Genomic DNA, 23568 nt, shown 5'->3' on the forward strand with positions numbered 1-23568 from the left:
TGTCATTTTTACGTCTTTTTCCTTTGTTAGGAAAATTTTTGACAGTCTGGAGTCCAGCACGTATCCCAGGTACACTACTCTCTGGCTTGGGATCATTTGCGATTTCTCTGCGTTTATTAACCATCCCAGGTTTTGCAGATAGATCATACTCTTGCGCAGGTTGTTTTCTAGGATTGCTGCTGAGTCCGCAAAGAACAGGAGGTCGTCTAAGTATGGTATTATTCCAATACCCTCCTGTCTTAGACCTTTTAGCGCTTCCGCCATTATTTTTGAGAATATTCTTGGAGCTGAGGAGATTCCGAAGGGGAGAGCTGTGTACTGTAGGTGCAGCGTAGCTGCTGGCCCCTGGATTGCGAACCTTAGAAACTTTTGGTGATCCTTCCTTATGGGGACATGTAGGTAGGCATCCTGCAAGTCTAGTGTTGCCATGAATGTCTCCTGCGGTAGGATGTTCCTGATTGAATAGATAGATTCCATTCTGAATCTCTTGTATCTTATTCCTCGGTTGAGTGGTTTGAGGTTTAGTATCAGCCTTAGTTTGCCTGATGGTTTTCTTTTTGCGAAGATGTGAGAGTAGAAGCCCTTTTGTTCCTCCTCTTGGGGAACGTGACAAATCACCTTCTGATCTAATAGTTTCTCCCTGGGTGTGTCGTTCTCCAATAGATCTTGCAGCTGGGTTAGCCAGATTAGCAAGGTTCGGGCTGTGCAGGTGGAAGCAATAGCCGGATTTAGGTTTGCCGCCCCTGCTTCCCATGCCCTTTTCAGGAGAGCTTCTATTTTCTTGTCCATGGGGTCGCTGAGGGTACCTGCGTCATCAAAAGCCAAGTCCGATTTGTTCGTGATTTTTGCCAGAGAGGCATCCACCTTGGGGCATTTAGCCCAGGTTTTGGTGTCTGCTTCCGCAAACGGGTATCTGCGTTTGATTGTGGCGGCCCCTGTGATTCTTTTGCCACCATTTTGTCTGAGCATTTCTGAGACAGGGGCTTTTTCCAATCTGGGGAAAGCCTGTGGCTGCATGAGGCACATGTTTTGCCTTTAGCCTTCCTTTCCTCAGGGGTCTTTGCCTGCAAGCGAGCATAGAGAACAAAAAAACCCCGTGAGTTTAGGTGGTCAAAGGAACTGCCTGTAGATAGGCAGTAAAGAGGTTAAGACAGAGATAATTCAAGAATATTCTGGCTTACCTTGGAGCTGTCCTGATTTGCAGGATCTGCAGGGCAGGGTGGGGAAGCGTCAGACATGATCAGCCACCAGGATCCTCTGCTTAGAGGCCTTTTTATCTGCTTCCTGCATAAGCTCCGGCCCCGCCCCCGGCTGACCCCGTGCAGGTTGGTGGACACACCTGCACATGCCGCTGTATTGTAGAGTAACTGTGCTGGTAGTGAAGGGTAGCATTGAACAAATTTGCTATTTGTATTCTGTTTTCTCTTTTTTTTTTTTTTTTTTTTTAAACTTCCCGCCCCTAGGTGTCCCTGCTGTATCTCCGCAGTAGATAGACTACGGGAAAATGGCCGCCAACCCGGAAGCGGAACTTCCTCGGCGCCATCTTGGTACACCCCCGACTTCCTGTAGCGGCCTGTGGCGGTGAGGACGCTGCTGCGCCGCCCGGAGAGCGGCGGATTCGTTTGGGGGGACAGCCGCAGCCACCAGGGACCTAATTTAGAGGGTGCAAAACCCTCCCTGCTAGACCCTCTGCTGCTGAGGTTTTCGGCAGCGGTCGGCGGCGGCGGCGGGGGGGGGGGGGGGGGGGCGCCCATCTATGCATGTATCCATCCCCCCTGGCGGGCTCCAGATTCTGCGGAAAGCCAGAGGGGGGTGCTTGCGGAAGCATACACAGGCCTAAACAGCGGCATGGGGTGGGGATGACAGAGTCCTCCTGCAGCCTGGGGGGATGATTGCAGACCCCTCAGTAGGGGCGAAATCTCAGGCTTTGAGCAATGTTGCCCAGTGCTGCGCCTGCTCGCCCTCCCAAAGCCCCTTGGGCTGTATGGGATGCTGGCAGGGGGTCTCCTGCAACAAGCACAGAGACAGGTGAAAATAAAATAACAAACGTTCTTGCAGCTCCTGTGGGTCCGGAGGAAACACAAACAACTGAGGCACACAGGTAAGAGTGTGAAATTTATAATGGTGGACTAATGTGTTTCCTGTTTTAGGGAGGAGGAGCCTATCTCTCTCGGATGCTGCCCTGGAAGACGATTCGAGAAAAATTAGGCTTTCCTTGTCACCAGTGGACAATGAATTACCTTCAACACTCAAAATAACATGGAACAATTAAGCTTTGTCTGCAGCTCCACTTTGGCAACTAAATCAAAAGACCTAAAATGTATTTGAACTCAGTATCAGCTGTTTATCTGTAGCCCATTTTATTTCCATACTGAGGATTACAGAGCTACCATCAAATCCGCTATGTCATTTCTGTACTTTGTTTTAGCATATTTATGTAGGTTTTACTTGAGGGTCGGTTTACACAATTTCTGCGTTCTGGATGATTTTCTGCATGTACGTTTTTGATGCGTTTCAGTGTGTTTTTCTACCTCTTTTTTTCTTCATCTTAATTAAGGACAATTGAAGATGTGTGTTCTGGTGTGTGTTCCATACAGAAAAAATGCAACAGGTTCTACTTTTGACTGCACTGGAACACACTGCAATGGTGTGAGCTAGAGCCATTGGAATCCATGTAAAACACTTTCTGATGCAGAATAAGAAAAACACTGGACTGCATCTGGTGTGAACCAGACCTTAGCATTCTTATTATCCCAAATAAAACACTCTTTAGAATTATTTTCCATTATTTTAATACTGGTACAAAACATTACAAAAGTCTACATGTGAACTGAAATAAATCTCTGCTCAGTATATGAAAGACTGCATGGAAAACATGGGTCCCCTGTAGTTTAACAGTGAAAATAGTAAATAAAGGAACAAATCACTGTCCATACGTTTCACTGCAATAGCTGACAGAGGCATTTCATAATGTACAGAGGTGCTGCCTACTCCAGTATATGTAAAAACACCCAAAATGAAGTCTGTTTAGTCTACTGGCCATGTATAGAATTCAGGACTAGACCTTAACTTGTGTTTTGTGAAATTATGTTTTCTCAACTGTAAAATTTAGACAAGGAGATTTTCCATAGATTCCAGCGGTCCCGGAGCCAGTCTAGTAGTCCGTATATTCCTGTGATTTTGGGGATTTCTGTTACCACGCAGGTGGGCCAAATCGAATGATCAGCTTCTCCTGGTCATCTAGATCTTTTTGGACCTTCTTTCTCATGTAGAATATGGGGCAGTCTCGACTGTAATGAAAAAGCAAAAGATCAAACATTTGATCAGCTAGATCCCGTGGACACTTTTTACTCTGTTAACCATGAAATGAAAATTAAGTGGTAAAAATGATCAACAAACTCATGATTTTTTTTCCCACTCATTCAGAACTATAAGAAGTTCAAGCTGGTGAAATTGAGGCCTCTAGGGTCCAAATTAAATGCATAACTAAACATTATCATGTGCAGTAACAGGATAGTAAAAAATCCTAATCGGAAACAAATATTACACAATATCTGATATAGCACTATAAGGCTTCTTTTAGACTGATGTGGTGGAGCTTGACTTGACCACGGGTGCAGCGTAGCTTACCCGTGTGTCTGTAGCGGGTTAGCAGGGAATGTCAATATTCCCATTACACACTTTCCTGAATAAGGCTTAGGAGTAGTGGGTGTTGAAGCACCAACCAGCTGGAACTGGAGACATCACAGGTCAAATGCACATATTTCACCAGCACACCATGGATCATCGAATGGTGTCTAAAATCTTTCGCATTTATCACAGGCCTGACGAAGTGGTCCTGCATTGCTCCAAAACATTGCACTATGTCCTCTGTGATGTGATTGTTGCTTAATAAAGATTTTGAATGCTATTCAATGATCTGTGGCGTGCTGGCAAATATGCGCATTTGGAGCAGGTTAGCTGCGCCTTCCCATAGTTATATTGCATTTCGCGGTTTTGGTGCGCTTTCTAAAAACGCACCAAACATGCCGGACATAATATAAGCTCTATGGAAAAGCGCAGCTAACCTGCTCCAAACACACATCTATGCTGTGCTGCACCCATTATCAGTCTGAAAGCAGCCTTAATAAAAGGTATGCATGCCCCCCTTATGTTCACCTTTACAAAATAAAGGTATGTTGTAAACCCTGTATAGTGCCACCAACCAACTTGTCACATGGCTCCATTCGCTCATTGCAATTTGCAGAGATGAAGTGCAGTCCAAACATTATATATCAAGTTAAGGCCATGGCAAGGTTTTAAATGGCTCTAGCTTAGCAGTCCAGTTGAGCAAATCTGTAAAGTTAAATAAAGTTGCAAATGACACCCATGGAATTAGAATGTAGTGGGATCTGGCATTGCCTGACAAAGCATTTGAAATCAAATTGCGTGAAGAAAACTTTGTTTTACATTTTCTACAGAATTTGTGTACCATGAAATATCTCCTAAAAGTAAAATCAGATGAGCTATTACTTACAGTGTAATAGCTCATCCTTATATACACTTAGGAGATAAGTCTTACACAAACCACACAATACAGTAAATGTGCACTGAGCGAACATGTAGGCCGCAGAGTTGGCTGAGCTCTCTCTGTAAAAATGCTAGTTGGCATGCTACATTATATTTTCTGTCATTGACCCAGAACGAGTATTCAAATAAAGAGATCTTACTTGCCGTATGATTGTTCATTGACTCAAAGTATTTAAGTGATAGAATGACAAATAACTACTATTTTCAGGTTGTCTGCATTGGTGTAATTCCCTAGTTATGTTAAACCTCTGAGTACAAATGTACATTAAAATTTAAAGTGGAACTGAAGTCATCAAAGTACTACAGCACACTTATGTTACATGATGAGACTGAAAAAAATAATTACCCAGGTGCTTCATTTTTATTCCAGAACTCATTGGTTGGTCCATATGCACATGCTATAGTACTCTAATTAGTGTAGGGCTTTTCGATAGATCACCTTCAGTACAACCAGCTTGCCCCTGCTTGGATAGCAATTTGGCTGGTTCCTGCTGAACTGGCTGAATTATGGTCCATCTATGGCTGGCTTTAGTCCCAACACATACACCATAGGCACAGGCTGAAAGGGCCTGACACAGCCTGTGATTGACAGAACCTTCTTTTTTATATTGTGAACAAAGTGAAAGCTATTGTCAGTCAACATAAACCCAGCCTACATCATGTTATTGCAAAAAATAAAAATAAACATTTGCTTTGAAATACAGATTGGAAGCTTTAAAACACTTTGTTACTATTAATTATTTATTTTGAAGGAGAAGTAGGGCCAAAGCTTTTGTGGCCTACTTCTCCTATGCACAGAAGTGCAGTTCGTTCTGCACTCCTGTGGCCTAAAGATCTAAAGCTAAAGACTGCTGTTGGTTGACGTCACTTAGCTGGCCCAGGCACTGGATCGATCCCGGCTTTACCGTTGGGATTCAACCAGAAGCCTGGACTGGTTGCAGGGCTCAACCTCTCAGCGAGCTGCTGGGAGACTGAGCCAGCCAATCCCTCCCCCTCCACAGCACAGCTCTCCAGTGTGCGCTGGAGGGGCAGAGCAGAGAGCCAGAGATTGACAGTCGAAGCTCTCTGCTCAGAGTGGAGGGGGAGAACTGAGTGATCAGTGGTGTTTGATCACTCAGTTCTTCGTGTAGATGCAGGCGAGGGACAGATGCTGCATCCATTTATGGGAGTACAATTTCTTTTTTTTTTTTTTTAGAACCCCAAACTTCTCTTTTAAATCTCTATTTTGAAGACCTTTTTTATGTCATGTGGGCAGCACAGCACCAATCAACGCTGTGCAGACACAGATTCAAACATCAACAGAGTACTAGAAACTTCTCACTCAGAACTTTCCCAGAGGACAAGAAAGACCTGGAAATCATCATGTGACCTCTGAACAGCAATGATTAAATAAGGTACTCAAATAATTTTTTATAATAAATTAAATACCGTTGCATGATCTTTATACATAAATTGAAGGGATAATGTCAGTTAAAGCAGTGATACAGTAAACCCAAAAGCAAACATAGTACAGTATAATGCAGCTAACCAATTCTTAGATATGATAGCTGCACTAGTTTTCTTTTTTAGATTTCCTCTCTTATTTTCATCTGGTAATTCAGCCAGCAAGTCTGTTTTTCACAGCACAGGCTCTTTACCAAAATGTATCAGTTTACATGAATGAGACAAACCACTTAACACTGGCCGGGGTGATTAAATGACAGGCTTTTATTTATTCATGCAAAATCTTTATCGTAAAATTAAAAAAATTTGCTGTAACTGATCGTAACGCCTGAGCTGCAGTTTGGCTTTAAACGCCTACATAGTTCTAATTAATGTCTTCCTTTCCCAACCATTTTTTTTAAACAATTTCTTTTAACCACTTCAGCCCTGGAAGGTTTTACCCCCTTAATGGCCAGGCCATTTTTTGCGATATGGCACTGCGTTACTTTAACTGACAATTGCGCAGGCGTGCAACGTTGTACCCAAACAAAATTGGTGTCCTTTTTTTCCCACAAATAGAGCTTTCCTTGGTGGTATTTGATCACCTCTGCCGTTTTATTTTACGCGCTATAAACAAAAAAAGAGCAACAATTTTGAAAAAAAAAAATAAAATTATATATATATATTATATATATAATTTTTTTTTTTTACTTTCTGCTATAAAACATACCCAATAAAAAAAAAAAAAAAAAAAATTTCTTCATCAATTTAGCACAATATGTATTCTGCTACATATTTTTGGTATTAAAAAAAACAAAAAAAAACCCAATTAGCATATATTGGTTTGCGCAAAAGTTATAGCGTCTACAAACTCTGGGATAGATTTAGGGACTTTTTTTGCTTTTTTTAAATAGCAATGGCGGGGATCAGCGATTTTTAGCGGGACTGCGACATTGCGGCAGACAAATTGGACACTAAGTGACACCAATACAGTGATCAGTGCTAACAAAAAAAAAAAAAGAAAAAAGAAAAAAAAGCACTGACACTGTATAATTGACATTGACAGGGAAGGGGTTAACACCAGGGGCGAGCAAAGGGTTAAATGTGTTCCCCAAGTGTGCTTACTGTGTGGGGATGGACTCACTACAGGAACAGAGAATTCCTGATTAGCAGGAATCACAGATCTCTCTGTTCCTGTTTGACATGACGAAGGTCTGCATTGTTTACATCAGCAGACCGCCGTTCTGTCATTCCCCGGAGCGGTCGCGGGAGGCTGGGGGCCATTACGGCCTGCTGATTAGCTCCCACTGTGCCCAATCACAGTGGGAGCTGGTCGCCGGTGGCACGCGCCCCAGACCAGGTCACACAGACCATGTACAGGTACGTTGTTTCGCGCAGCTGGGCCGCAGTATATGTGCGGTGGGCGGTCCGGAACTGGTTAAAGTAGAACTAAAAAACAACTTTTTTGTTTGTTTTGGATAGAGTAAGGGGGTTATAACCCCTGTAAGGTTTATTTTTTTACCTGTGCTCCACTGGGGAGATGCCCCTTTGCTTCTTGTCTACAGTCAAAAAAGGAAGCGAGAGAAAATCCATCTAAAGTGAGGGAATCCCTGGTTGTCACCAGATCTATTGTCCCTAATCGAAGGTATCCCCTCTATTACGGTTCTTAGTACAATCCTTTAACTCAATTTACAAAATGTATTTATTTTTTCATAATTTTTCCATTACTGTATTTTTTATATCCAGGAAATAACTTCACCATGCTTTTTACCAAAGACATATTTTTGGGTGTCAAGACAAGTGGAACAAGTCACAGCGTGAAATTAGCACTTTATATCTTTAGTAACAATACTACAGTATATCACTGTTCAAACTTAAACATTATTCTTTTTTCCATTGTTAAAACTCTTTTCTAATATACAGAACACCAATTGACTCCTGAAAGTCAAAACCTGCCAAAAGTTTTGCTAGTAAAACTTCAGGCATCCAATAAAATGCAGGGCCGAAATTCATATAGGTGTGCTGTTTTATCCGCCAAAAGATTTGTAATTTTGGCCATCCATTCCTTTGATACAATGCCTAGCTAGTCACAAATAGCTACTTCTACTTTTACTATTACTGCTTCCTGGGTTGGCATTATAGCTTCCTAGCAGGACATGGGTGATCATGCGGATTCATTGTCCAATAATGAAGCAAGAGACAGAGAAGTGGCATAGGAAGCTAAATTGCTGAACCAGGAAGATAATTGTTAAATTACTTAAAGCGGGATTCCTGCCAGGATAATTTTTTTTTAAAAGTCAGCAGCTACAAACACTGTAGCTGCTGACTTTAAATAAGTAGACTTACCTGTCCTGGGTGCCCGCGATGTTGGCCGCCCGAGGCGACCCGTCCCTCGGGTCCCAGCACCGCCATCCTAAGTAAGGTAAACAGGCAGTGGAGCCTTGTGGCTTCACTGCCAGTTTCCTACTGCGCACGCGCGAGCGGCGTGGCTCTCTATGAATGGCCCGTGGTTTTCTGGGAACACACACAGTTCCCAGAAGGCAACGGGGCCGCTCACCAAGGAGCAGGACATGCCGCGGAATAGGAAGAGGCAGATTAGGAAGACTGCCTAGCAACAAGGATTCAGGTAAGTAAAATTTTTTTTTTTTTTCACATTTAAAAAAATTTTTTTTAAAGATTTTTGGTGCAATTGGCCCTCCACTTTAAAGAGTAGCCTGTACTTTTGTTGGGAAGAAAAGCACTCCCCTTAGGTAATGTACATTGCAGGGATTTTAACAAGCAAGCAGATAACTATCTTTGTTGCTCTGAAGAAACTGCTTTTAGTCGGACCATGTCCTTTGCAAATTGATTCTGAACAGAAAGGACCGGTTCACTCTCAGTCACAGGGTCTGCATTCTTTTATAAGTATTTAACCCTTGGGAAGTATCTCAACCAAAATGAAATTCCTATTTCAGGGGGTGCCTAAAATTTGTGAGTCCATAACACAAGCAGGTAATGACCTTTCTGGGGCGTTCTGTATAACAAGAGTGTACAGAGCCTCCAGGTTGATTTGAATTTTACAGAAAATTACAGCAGCTGCAATTTGACAAGGAAAGGACATTTTTAATTTAAGTCACAACACGACTTGTGTAGCAATTGTATATGTTATATAATTTTTTCATTTGCTATCTTTTGTGGAGTTACACTTTAAAGTGGTTGTAAACTATTACATATACCCAGTGAAGTGACTGGCCTTGGGTGATGCACAGAGACAAAAAAAATCCTCCTACATACCGTATTTATCGGCGTATAACACGCACTTTTTTCCCCTTAAAATCAGGGGAAAATCGCGGGTGCGTGTTATACGCCGATCCCCTGCGATCCTGACCTGTCAGAATTAAAAAATCGCTGACCGTGATTTGAAAATGGCGCCGCCGGCGCCGAAATACACAGTGCCGGTCCTCGGCTCTTCTCGGCGGCTTTCGGTTTCACTCGAGCGCCGCCCGAACCTAGCCGAGTATACTCGGCTAGTTTCGGATAGCTCCGCTCACCGTCCGAGTGGAACCGAAAGTAAACGAGAGCCGCCGAGAAGAGCCGAGGACCGGCTCTGTGTATTTCGGCGCCGGTGGCGCCATTTTCAAATCGCGGTCGGCGATTTTGAAGCTCACAGGCTTCAGCAAGGCTGGACTGGGGCAAGGCTGGACTGGGGCAAGGCTGGACTGGGGCAAGGCTGGACTGGACACTGGGGAAGGCTGCACTGACATGGCTGCACTGACATGGCTGCACTGACATGGCTGCACTGACATGGCTGCACTGACATGGCTGCACTGACATGGCTGCACTGACATGGCTGCACTGACATGGCTGCACTGACATGGCTGCACTGGCAAGGCTGCACTGGCAAGGCTGCACTGACATGGCTGCACTGGCAAGGCTGCACTGACATGGCTGCACTGACATGGCTGCACTGACATGGCTGCACTGACATGGCTGCACTGGCAAGGCTGCACTGACATGGCTGCACTGGCAAGGCTGCACTGACATGGCTGCACTGGCAAGGCTGCACTGACATGGCTGCACTGACATGGCTGCACTGGCAAGGCTGCACTGGCAAGGCTGCACTGGCAAGGCTGCACTGACAAGGCTGCACTGACAAGGCTGCACTGACAAGGCTGCACTGACAAGGCTGCACTGACAAGGCTGCACTGACAAGGCTGCACTGACAAGGCTGCACTGATGGGCATTTAAATGTAAATTTTTTTCCCTTCAACTTCCCTCCTAAAAGTTTTTTTTCCTTAAAATTCCCTCCTAAATTGAGGTGCGTGTTATACACCGGTGCGTGTTATACGCCGATAAATACGGTAAGTTGTACCAGTCTATCTGCAGTCTTCTTTCCTCGACATCCATTCAAAGTACTGAAATTACAAAGCTTGTCTGAGAGTTTAGAAAAGAAAAGGGGTAGAGAACTGAAATTACACACTGCAGAGCTTAGTGAGGAGAGCTCTGAGAGCTTATTGGAGGGAAGAGACATCCCGCCTCCTCCGCACAGCACACAGAAACAGAGCCAAGGCTATCTGCTGGAGGTGCCTCCCGTCTCCATTTTTCTCTCAGTGTCAAGAAAACTTTTCAGAAGGGATTCATGCCGATAGTAAAGGAACGAAGCAGCAGACTTCTGCTCTTAACTGAGACAAGTATGCACTATAGAGGCTTATGCTTTATTCATATTTCATGTCTGAGGTTTACAACCACTTTAACGGAAATGTATAGCGTTTTTTTTACCAATATGTTATATGGCAGGCAAAATAGAAACTTTAAACACTTCTTGTGGGAATTTTAGAGACCTGGTTCAACAGCTCTCATGATTGGCTGGCAACCATTCAAGGGTATACCCTTTGTCGTAGGGATAGAGGGGGTAAAAAAGGGGAAAGGGTATGCCTATATATCAAGAATAATGTACAAGTGAATGTGAGAGATGACATCACTAAGGGAGCTAGAGAGGAGGTGGAATCCTTATGGGTAGCTCCAAAGGGATGAAGCTAAGGGGAAAATAATACTGGGAGTATGCTATAGGCCCCCTAACCCAAGAGAGGAGGGGAAGAGTAATCTCCTATCACAAGCTGGATTAGCAGCAAGAATGGGAAGTGTTATAATGGGGGATTTTAATTATCCAGACATAGACTGGGCGGAGGGAACCATGCATTCGTCTAATAAAGCGTTACTGGATCTACTGATTACCAACAATACAGACCTGATCATGGATGTGGAAATATGGGGCAATTTAGGAAACAGCGATCACAGGTCGATTGGCTTCAGTATAAATCACACAAATAGGAAACGTAAGGGGAATACAAAGGCACAGAATTTCAAAAGAGCCAACTTCCCTAAACTGCGAACCTTGTTAGAAGGCATGAACTAGGATAAAATCTTAGGAACAAAGAACACGGAGAAGAGATGAGTTTGCTTTAAGAGCATATTAAATAAGGACATTAGCCAATGCATCCCATTGGGTAGTAAATTTAAAAGAGCGAACAAAAGTCCTGGATGGCTTAACTCCAATGTAAAAATGAATATAAAAGCAAAGGAAAAAGCCTTCAAAAAATACAAGGTTGAGGTATCATCATCAGCATTTAGACTTTATAAAGAATGCAACAAGAAATGTAAGGGTGCAATTAGGGCGGCTAAGATAGAACACGAAAGACACATAGCGGAGGAGAGCAAAAAAAAAAAAAATCCCAAGAAATTCATTAAAGCGGAGTTTCACCCAAATTTTGAACAATATCTGTATGTATTCTCTTCCTTGCCTAGATGCTGACATGCCGTTTAAAAAAAATTTAAATCAATGTAATTACCTTTTATTTTTCTATTCTTCTTTGCACTTCCTGGTTCTCCTCCCGTGGGAGTAGGCGTGTTTCTAGCCTCTCCCAGACTCCTGGGAGCTAGTCTCAGGCTTCCCAGGATGCCACTGAGCATGTGCGGGAACGAGCGGTGAATGCTGGGAGCACAGCATTCACCACATCCAGGAAATAAATGCTTGTGGGCTTCAAATGCCCACAATGAAGATGGAAACCGCCTGCAGTGAATAATATAAGTTATTCTTTCCGACGAAATCTGACACAGGCGGACATATTACACACAATATGTGAGTATGTAATGCTGAGAAGAAAAGTTTGTGAATGAATTCCAAAAAAAAAAAACGATAGATAGGTGGACCCCCGCTTTAAGTATAAAAACAATAAAAAAACAGGACAGACCATATTAGCCCCATAAAGAATAAGGAAGGACAACTGGTTACAAAGGCTGGGAAGATGGCGAAGGTATTGAATTTATTCTTCTCCTCAGTCTTCACGAGGGAATCGGGGCTTCAGTAACCAAAACGGCAGTGTTTATCCTTATGACACATCACAGGAAGCACCTCCATGGTTAACAGAGGACAGAATTCAAATTAGACTTGGGAAACTTAACATTAATAAATCACTGGGACAAGATGGCTTGCATCCGTGGGTACTTGGGGAACTCAGGCAAGTAATTGCCAGACCATTGTTCCTAATTTTTACTGACAGTCTACTGGCTGGAATGGTACCAGGTGATTGGAGAAAAGCCAATGTAGCACCAATATTTAAAAAGGACCCAAAATACACCCCTGGGAATTACAGACCAGTTAGCCCAACATCAATAGTATGCAAGTTCTTGGAAGGGATGATAAGGGACTATATACAAGATTTTAGAAACGAGAACGGTATCATTAGCAGTAATCAGCATGGATTTATTAAGAATCGTTCTTGCCAAACCAATCTATTAACCTTCTATTAGGAGGCGAGTTGCCATCTAGATAAAGGAAGGCCCGTAGACGTGGTGTATCTGGATTTTGCAAAAGCATTTGACATAGTTCCCCATAAACGTTTATTGTACAAAATAATAAAAATTGGCATGGACATAGGGTGAGTACATGGATTGAAAACTGGCTACAAGGGCGAGTTCAGAGGGTGATGATAAATGGGGAGTACTTTGAATGGTCAGAGGTGGGTAGTGGGGTCCCCCCCAGGGTTCTGTGCTGGGACCAATCCTATTTATTTTGTTCATAAACGACCTGAAGGATGGGGTAAACAGTTCAATCTCTGTATTTGCGGACGATACCAAGCTAAGCAGGGCAATAACTTCTCCGCAGGATATGGAAACCTTGCAAATAGATCTGAACAAATTAATGGGGTGGGCAACTACATGGCAAATGAGGTTTAATGTAGAAAAGTGTAAAATAATGCATTTGGGTGGCAAAAATATGAATCTCTGGGGACCTCTGGGGGAATCTAGGATAGAAAAGGACCTGGGGGTCCTAGTAGACGATAGGCTCAGCAATGGCATGCAATACCAAAACTGAGTCTTATAGAACATTTGTTTAGTAAGGTTAATAATATAACTTAGATTACAAAATCTTCAGTTTAACTCAAATTAATTGATGCAAAAATGAGTACACACAACAAAAACTATTACATCTAGTATTTTGTATGATCTCCATGATTTGTAAGGACAGCACCAAGTTGTCTAGGCATGGAATGAACAAGTTTGCGACATAGTGCAACATCTTTTTCCAATATTCAGGAACAACCTCTTTTAGAGCCTGGATGGAGAGTGATGCCCAACCTATCTCTTCAGAATTCCCCATAGGTGTTCGATTGGGTTCAGATCAGGACATATGTACTTGGCCACTGAATCACTTTTATCCTGTTGTTCTTCAGAAATGCAACAGTGGCCTTAGATGTGTGTATTGGATCATTGTCATGTTGAAAAAGTGCACGACGACCAAGGGTATGGAGTGATGGTAGCATCTTCTCTTTCAATATAGAGCAGTAGATCTGTGAATTCATGATACCATCAATGAAATGCAGCTCCCCGACACCAGCACTCATGCAGCCCCACAGAAGAACACTGCCACCACCATGTTTCTCTGAATGCACCATGCATTTTTCTTTGTACTCCTCACCTTTGTGATGCCATGCAGTTTTGAAGCCATCAGTTCCAAAAACATTTATCTTGGTCTCATCACTTCAGAGTACAGAGTTCTCTTCCATGTGGTGCCATTGGTGACAGCAAAAATGGGAATGGGTTTTCTTTGTTAAGTAACGCCCTTTTATAATCAACTGTCTGCTGGACATCTGTTTAACCACTTGCCGACCAGCCGTCATTATACTGCGGCAGGTTCCCGCGAGCTGTCATAGCTGTACGCCGGCCCTTTGAGCATAGCAGGTGTGGTCCGCTGCACTGCGGGGGGACCGATGCGTGTGGCTGGCGGTCGCGATGACCACCGGCCACGCATGATCACGGGCACAAGTGTCAGAAGAGGGACGTGTTTGTGTAAACACGCAAATCCCTGTTCTGTGAGGAGAGGAGAGACGGATCGTGTGTTCCTACTAGCTAGGAACAACGATCTGTCATCTCCTCTAGTCACTCCCAGTCCCCCTACAGTTGGAACACACAAGAGGGAACACAGTTAACAGCTTGATCGCCCCCTAGTGTTAACCCCTTCCCTGCCAGTGACATTTACACAGTAATCAGTGCATTTTTATAGCACTGATCGCTGTATAAATATCAATGGTCCCAAAAATGTGTCAAAAGTGTCCGATCCGTCCGCCATAATGTCGCAGTCCTGATAAAAAAAAAAAAAAAAAAAAAAAAAAAAATCGCACATCACCACCTTTACTAGTAAAAAAAATAATAATAATAATTTAAAATGCCATAAATCTTTCCCCTAGTTTGTAGACGCTATAACTTTTGCGCAAACCAATCAATATACGCTTTTTGAGATTTTTATTACCAAAAATATGTCGAAGAATACATATCGGCCTAAACTGAGGAAAAAATTAGCTTTTTTTAAAAAAATTGGGGATATTTATTATAGCAAAAAGTACAAAATATTTAGTTTTTTTTTTTTAAATTGTCGCTCTTTTTTTGTTTATAGAGCAAAAAATGAAAAAATGCCAGAGGTGATCAAATACCACCAAAAGAAAGCTCTATTTGTGGGAAAAAAAGGACGTCAATTTTGTTTGGGTACAGTGTTGCACGACCGCGCAATTGTCAGTAAAAGCGACGCAGTGCTATAACGCAAAAAATGGCCCATTATTAAGCAGGCAAATCTTCCATGGCTGAAGTGGTTAGTGAATAATTAAACTGATCTGTAGTTGAATTTTTGTTAATTAGGATTTGGTTGTCTAAAATTTAGCTTTGCTCCTAAGGCCCCTTTCACACGAGGCGGACTCCGCTTCCACGGAGTCCGCCGGCTCAGTGGGAGATCTCTCAGTTGATCTCCGCTGAGCCGGCGGATGACAGGTCCCTCTCTGCTCACTGAGCGGGGAGGGGCTTGTCGAACGCCACTGCTGCCCATGGAGAGATCGGACGAAAACGGACAGCATGTCCGTTTTCATCAGATCTCACCCAATCCGATAGCGACAGATCTGAACGTAGGGCCATCCGTTTGCTTTTAGCGGATCGGACCGGGTCGGATGTCAGCGGACATGTCTCCGCTGACATCTGGCGCTCCATAGGCTAACATGGAGCGCCCGTTCAGGTCCGCCGTCAAAACTGACAGGCGGACCTGAACGGTCCGACCGTGTGAAAGGGGCCTATGACTTTCATTGGGGTGTATTCATTTCTGCAACATGGTCTTAACTGAATTTGTTAGGAAAAATACTTTTTGTGTGTGCAAATTAACAAATCTTGGTAGCAATCAATGATACTGGGAGTATTTTGTAGTACAGTGTCCCATAGAAAATGTGTATTCTGAAAGGAAAGTGTATTATTATATATATATATATATATATATATACACACACATATATATATATATATATATATATATATATATATATATATACATACATACATACATACACACACACATACACACAGCTGGTAGTAAATTAAGTATTGAACACATCACCATTTTTCTAGGTAAATATATTTCTATATTTCTAAAGGTGCTATTGACATGAAATTTTTACCACATGTCAGTATCAACCAGTGCAATCCAAGCATACAAAGTAACCAAAACAAATAAGTTCAGAAATTAAGTTATGAATGACACAGGGAAAAAGTATTGAACACGCTAACTGAAATGTAATACTTCGTACAAAATCCTTTGTTGGTAATGACAGCTTCAAGATGCCTCCTGTATGGAGAAACTAGTCGCATGCATTGCTCAGGTGTGATTTTGGCCAATTCTTCCACACATTCTTCAAATCTTGAAGGTTCCGTGTGTCTCTTCTATGAACTCTGATGTTTAGTTATTTGCATAGATTTTCTATTGATTCAAGTCAGGTTATTGGCTGGGCCATTCTAGCAGCTTTATTTTCCTTAAAACTAATTGAGAGTTTCCCTGTCTTGGTGTTTGGGATTATTATCGTACGTAAATTTTTATCAAGAATGGATTGGTACATTTTTCCATTCATCTTTCCTTCAACGATATATATTTGCCAGTACCGTATGCTGAAAAACAGCCCCACACCATGATGTTCCCACCACCAAATTTCACTGTTCGTATAGTGTTTGTGGGGTGATGTGCAGTGCCATTTGACCGCCAAACGTAGTGTGTATTATGGCACCCATAGAGTTCAATTTTGGTCTCATCTGACCAGACTATATTCTCCCAATATTTCACAGGCTTGTCTAAATGTTGTGCAACAAGCTTTAAATAAGCTTCAACATGCTTTTTTTTCAGCAACGGAGTCTTGCGTGATGAGCCTGCATACAGGCCATGGCAGTTGAGTGCATTACTTTTTGTTTTCTTTGAAACAATTTGTACTTGCTAATTCCAGGTCTTTCTGACCACAAGTTGTCTTTGGCTCTTGGACAACTCTTCTGAAAATTCTTGTCACTCCTCTGTCAGAAATCTTGCAAGGAGCACCTGGCAGTGGCCGGTTTATGGGTAATGATGCTGTTTCAACTTCCGGATTATGGCCCCAACAGTGCTCATTCGAACATTCAGAAATATAGAAATCCTTCTGTAACCAATGCGATCAGTATGTTTTGCAACAAAAAGGTCTTGAGAGAGCTTTGCTTTTACCTATCATGAGAGGTTTCTTGTGTGACACTTTGGTAATGAGACATCTTTTTATATGCCATCAGTTTAGACTGAACCAGCTGATATTAACTTGCAGTGACAAGGGGCAGGGTTGTTTTCTAATTATTTAAAGATTTCAGCTGGTGTTTTGTTATTCCATGCCTTTTTGCACCTCCCTTTCATGTGTTCAATACTTTTCTCCTGTGTCATTCCATTTTATTACATATAACTTAATTTACAAATTTATTTGGTTTTGGTTTCTTTGTATGTATGGATTGCATGGGTTGTTACTGACATCTGGTAGAGTTCAATATTTAGTTGGCCCACCCTTTGCAGCTTTAACAGCTTCAACTCTTCTGGGAAGGCTGTCCACAAGGTTTAGGAGCATGACTATGGAAATGTTTGACCATTCTTGCAGAAGCACATTTGTGAGGTCAGCCACTGATGTTGAACGATAAGGCCTGGCTCACAGTCTCCGCTCTTATTCATCACAAATGTGTTCTATCGGGGTGAGGTCAAGACTCTGTGCAGGCCAATCAAGTTTCTCCACCCCAAATTCGCTCATCCAAGTCTTTATGGACCTTGCTTTGTGCACTGGTCCAAATCATTTGGTGGAGGGGGATTATGATGCAAGGTTGTTTTTCAGGGGTTGGGCTTAGCCCCTTAGCTCCAGTGAAGGGAACTCTTAAGGCGTCAGCATATCAAGACATTTTGTACAATTTCCGGCTTCCAACTTTGTGGGAACAATTTGGGGATGGCCCCTTCCTGTTCCAACATGACTACGTACCAGTGCACAAAGCAAGGAGTTTCTGTACTCCATTTTAATCTCCTAGCATGCCTCAGGTTTGTGGCAAAGTATTACAAAAAGCATGATCAAAAACATAATATGGTGGTACTTCTGTTCCTTAAAGAGGAACTGCAGTCTGCTCACATAATTTGTAATAAAAACATCTTTGCCATTCTGAAGCTTCCCTCCAACCACTTTGCATATTATTTTATATATACTGGGATTCTGTACTTGCCAAATATGCTGCAGAAATCACCCTCCACTGAGTTTGGCTGCAACCATTTTAACTGTGGGCAGCTGAAGCGGCTGCCTGTTCACTTCCTGGATTTACACACACACACACCCCCCTCCAGCTCTGCAGCTTTCATTGGCCCTTTTATGACTGACCCCCCCCCCTCTTCCTGGCAAACTCTCACAAGAGTTAGAAAGGGCTGTGCATGATGTCATAAGCCTAGGCATTTTACCAGACAAGAAACAGGAAGTGGGCTGTATCAGGTATTTACTGGCAGAAAAAAAAAATGTTTTACTATTCAAAGTTAAAAAAACAAGGGCAGAAGATTTAATAGATGGAAAGATGAAAATATGATTTTAAGGATCTGTTCAAGAAAAGGATGTTATGGTAGGTACAAAAATCCTATTTTCTTTCTTATCCACCCAGGGACATAGAAGTCCTATATTGTTGAGATGCCCAAAACAGTCCAGATTGGGGGCACACACAACAGTAAACAAAATGCTAAAATCCCCACAAAATAACAGAACTCATGCCTATCCGCATCCAGGCAATGGAAGTTAATTGCCTGAATGGAAGGATGGAAGAACAATGTCCTGGTTGAAGTGACAGACCGAAAACTACTAGGTAAGAAGAAGGATGTTCTGTGCCTGAACATCACCTTGTCCAAGACCAGAAATGGAAATATCCATGAAAGCTGCAAAAAGGTGGTTTATGGAACATTGAGAGAACCAAATTCAGAACCCACACAGGGATTACTGGGGAGCCACATAGGAGACATACTGCATAAAGGTCTTAATTACAGAATGGGAAGCCAGCGTTCTCCAAACCAAGATCAAAATAGTAGAACATTGACCCTTGATGGTGATAAGGTTTAAATGCTAGTCCACATTATCTGTAAAAAGGCAAGGATTCAGCCCATGGAGAGTTTCCTAGGGTGAAAGCCTCTCGACTCACACCAAGTGATTTATGCCTTCTAAATGCAGTGATAGACCTTGGAATATAGCCTTCCTAGATTTTAACATCTAGGGCAGGGATATGCAATTAGCGGACCTCCAGCTGTTGCAGAACTACAACTCCCATGAAGCATAGCAAGACTCTGACAGCCACAAGCATGACACCCAGAGGCAGAGGCATGATGAGACTTGTAGTTTTGTAACAGCTGGAGGTCCGCTAATTGCATATCCCTGATCTAGGGGAATAACGGATTTGGGAATGCCTCTGTCCTTTAGAACCTAGACTTTAACAGCCATGCAGTTAAGGCCAGCGACTATAAGTCCTTAAGACAGGAGATCTGGACAAACTGTAATAGCCCATGGAGCATATACCAGGAGTTTCAACAGGTCAGAGTACGTGGTACAATCCGGAGCTGTGAGGATCATCAGAATACCCTGCATCTTGACCCTGCGAAGCAGAGGAAGGAGTTATAGGGGAGAAAAAGCATAGTTTGCTGTGTGCTGAGCTACCAGATTACCCAATGCTTCTGCTGGAAGATCCCTGTACCTGGAGACGAACCTGTTCAGTTTGCTGTTGAACCTGGAGGTCCACATCTAGAGCCCGCCACCTGTGAAACAGGTTCTGGATCACTTCTGGGTGCAAGAACCACTCTCCTGGATCCAGGCACTTTGGACTGAGGAAGTCTGCGAGTCAATTGTCCACACCTGGGATGGAAATGGCCAAGTTTGCTGGCCCCTCCCTGATGGTCAATGTATGCTACTTCTGTGGCGTTGTCTGATTGAATCTGGATTGGATAACCCTCCAGCCAGGAAGTCGCGTTGCAGGAGCAAGCATAGTGTCCACAGTTCCAGAATGTTGATTAAAAAGAGGTTCCTCCAATGTCCAAGTCCCCTGCACTGACAAGGTGCCCAGAGCTCTTGACCAGCCTAACAATTGGGTATTGGTCATGGGGATTTTCCAGAAGACAGAAAGAAAGGACCTTCCTGACCCACAAAGCCAGGGACAAACTGATCTTTGGTACCAGGCAATGCGGTCTGTCCAAGGAATGAACTGTCTTTTTAAATGATCAGAAAAAAGTGCTCAAACGTTAGTCCATCCTGCAACAATTTTAAATAAAAACGCTTCTCAAGAAAGTTCAATCACTCTAGTGTGAATAAAAAGTGCCCCAGTGCTCAAACACCTCAAACAGGTGTGAACTTTCTTAAGAGTTTTATTTACTTTAGAAGACACTTGGAAGATATAAACATCTTGTGAGGATGTTTCCATTTTTCATAAGGGAGACTGCTAACAGTTGGTGTACCAGAAAGGTCTTGGCAGTCTTAGGAGCACTAAAGGATCGTGGACTGGGGACAATGTTTGTAGTGGTTACATTACTCAAGTTTTAGGGTGGTGTGTACTGCATCAATAAGAGCCAAACTGGTCTCTATCGGTTTGGAAGTTACAGGATAAGTCCACTGCAGGTAAAAAAAATGTGCATTTATTTTTTATTTTTTTTTACTAGGAGCTTGCAAAGCATTGCACCCGCAATTTACTGATCGCGGTCGCAATGAAAGGCTCTTGCAGGCTGTCAATGTAGGCTGTCTGCTCGTACCCCGTATGAGCAGGCAGTTACACACTGACAGGAATCATCAATTAACTATCTAGAGTGCTTAACGGTGCCCTGGTAGTTGATTGAGAACTACAAGCCAAGAAAGGCTGAGGGTAATTGTAGTTCTCACATTTACAGAACTCTGTGAATGAATGCGTTTTTTTAAAATTGTGACAGCGAGTGCAGGGAGAAGACCCCCTTGCTTGTTTGTCTTAATGGGGGGGGGGGGGGCGGCTGCTGTAAGATTAACATGTTACACCCTCAATAGAGGTGTAACATGTACCATGTTACGAAAAGTGAAAATATCTTTTAAGGCAGAAGACTGAAAGTTTGTCTGTCAGGGACTGGAGAGACTCTGCATCAAATAGAGTCAGGGAGAATCTTGGCAGCTGATAGCGTGGCGGCTGCTAAGTTTGTGGAAGCCGATAAACAGGAGTTGCATTGTATCAATTTATTAACAAAGTAACAATTGTACATTCACGTTCAAGTAACTGGTATCCGGCAAAGATGAATGCTGCACAGAAGCGTACTTGGTTCGGTGAATGATAGTAAAGCAGAATAGACATCGTAAAGCTGGTCGGCAGAACCTGCTCACTCCACTGACCCGAAGCAGCGTTTTCCACTGCTGTATGCCCTCCTGACTGACCGATAGGTCATGTAGGGGGTGGGTGGCAACGTGTTTTGAGGGGTATCCTCTTTCTCAAGCCAGCCCTGATCAATAACGGAAGGATTACTATAATGGCTTGGTCTCATACAGGCAACCGGATATGACAAGACCACAACTGACACTGATAAACTTAAAAATAATCACTATATTACTTGCGATATCAACTTCCACTTTGGGTTCCTTAATTACACAGAATTAATAAATTGTTATTCATTCTTTGTAATTAAGGAACCCAAAATTGAAGTGGATATCACAAGTAATAAGGTAGTAATCATTTTGAAGTTCATCTGTAGTATCAGTTGCGGTCCAGTATGAGAGCAATCTGTGATCACTGAAGCAATAATGAAGCAGCTCCCATTGCTTTGCCCAAACTGCCTTCTCACAAAGTGAGTCTTCGGAGACAGGGCAAGTGCTGAGGAAATGGCGCCAGACCTGCAAAGTGTTCCATGGCTAACGTTTATCAGTATGCGATGTTTGAAAAGTGCCACAAGCACCCAGTGCTAAAAGGTCATATTCCAGACTAGCCCTATAATGTTCAGTATAGTGGGGTCCGGGTACCCCCCAAAGTCAGGCTCAAGCAGCAATGTAGGATGAATCTTGATAAAAGCAAAAAGGTAGTAGATAGGTCAGACTTTTCCCAGATGAGCTGAAGAAAAAAAGTCCATCAGTGAAATAATGAGGTGGGAGTAGGAGGGGTTATCCTCCTGTGGGTGGCAGTGTAACTCTAGTGAAAGGCCTAATGTGTCCCTCAATTAATAGGAAAATAAGTGCTTTCTAATTAATAATGAGTAAAAGCAGGCAATACTTTTAAAAACTTTAAACTGAAGTACAAGTTTAAAGAAGAAATCACAAGCAAAAGTTACACATTAGCACCAACTGACATTCCTCTGCTATCTTGGAAAATAAAGAAAATTGTATTCGCCTTCAACCCTCCTTTTGCGTAGGAAAATTTATGAATGTTATAAATTTGAAGTGGAGTAAAAAGAACACAAATGTGCCATAAAGCATCAGGCTGACAGTCTTTGCTGTTTTTCTCATAGACCTTTGTACCGAGCTGAACATGGGGCACTGCATTAACCGTTGTATGCATTGAGCACCTGCCATCAGTGCCCAGGGACCGTGATTCAGTTTTCTCTCCCTGGCTGCTACTTTCCTTCTGTAATCTGCTCAGGTTCAGTGATAAGAGATCTTTGGGAGGTGTACTCTTGTGTATGCTGAACCCACCCCTGGCAGCTGGTGAGCGGAGCAAGGAATCAGGATGCTGGATTACCTCCAGTTTGTTTTTCCCTTGGGAATTTGTAGGGATCGTGTATGTGCGAGTACAGTTTACCAGCTGATGATGTATGAACATCTCACAGGGACCAGATGAAACATAATCACAGTGTCTGACTTTGCCCAGTCTGTGCTGTTATCAGTAACCAACAGGTGTGATAGATACTTGTATTTACTTACGAGGTCAACAGTCTATTAATGTGAACATTAGGCACAGATTTGTGGACTGAAGAGTACCTTATGACAAATAATGGCTGTGGACAGTAGAGGGGGTCAGATTTACATTTAATGCCCTCACACATCTGCAGTGGCTGCTAGATCCCTGAACAAAAAGTCCTCAGGTACCTAGACCCAGGAAGCTGGGTCAAAAAGGCATGCTGCAAAAACTTATGGTGCTGGAATATGAATACAGTAGAGTCTGATTGAAGCTTACTTCCAATGAACCTTTGCCACTAATGACTGCAGGTGTCTCATTAGATTATTGCCTGATCCAATTGCAGACTATTTTCTATAGTCACATTTAAGCTGGCCATTATCTTTAGAAGATGATCGTATACAGAGAACCAATGCGACCATCCTTGGGCTATAACAAAATCTTAAGAGTAGTAAAGACTTGGACGTTTATATTATCTATATAGAATGTGTAAGTGCAAGGATAAAAGTCACAAACAGAAATTGCTTACTGGGGGAAGGACAAGACCAAGCAGGCCAAGTCGCATAATATGTCCAGTAATTCACCCCCCCATAAAACACCTGGCCTGCAGTCTCAACGTTGCACCTAAAGAACAATTTTAAAGATGTTTAAAAATTGGCCAGATATCCCCTCCAAATTGAGAGATGGCAATATACGGTTTGTACCAATGCAGGCAACCACTGCAGTGCTCAGCTAACTTTGTACTGCATGCGTTTTTCTCTTACTTATCGTGATGACAGGAAGATAGCAATACAAACTTGAGAGGTTTTAAACCTTGCCATTCTGTTTAATCTGTCCAATACAATACAAGAAAAAAAAAAAAAAAAAAAAGAGGATTAAAGTGACTTATCATAA

At 42.7% G+C, this 23568-nt stretch overlaps 1 protein-coding gene across 1 annotated transcript in view; it reads right to left on the reverse strand.

Annotated features, from left to right (window-relative positions):
* Positions 1 to 2775: 2775 nt before the first annotated feature.
* The window catches only part of POLD1 (DNA polymerase delta 1, catalytic subunit), a 340630-nt gene continuing 319837 nt past the window's right edge, over positions 2776 to 23568 (reverse strand). The window contains exon 27 of the mRNA XM_073602248.1: positions 2776 to 3290. Within this exon, the coding sequence (XP_073458349.1) occupies positions 3194 to 3290 (97 nt within the window). The 3' untranslated portion in view covers positions 2776 to 3193. The remainder of the gene's footprint in view (positions 3291 to 23568) is intronic.

Source organism: Aquarana catesbeiana, linkage group LG10, assembly GCF_042186555.1.
Source record: "Aquarana catesbeiana isolate 2022-GZ linkage group LG10, ASM4218655v1, whole genome shotgun sequence".
NCBI classification, from domain to species: Eukaryota; Metazoa; Chordata; class Amphibia; order Anura; family Ranidae; genus Aquarana; species Aquarana catesbeiana.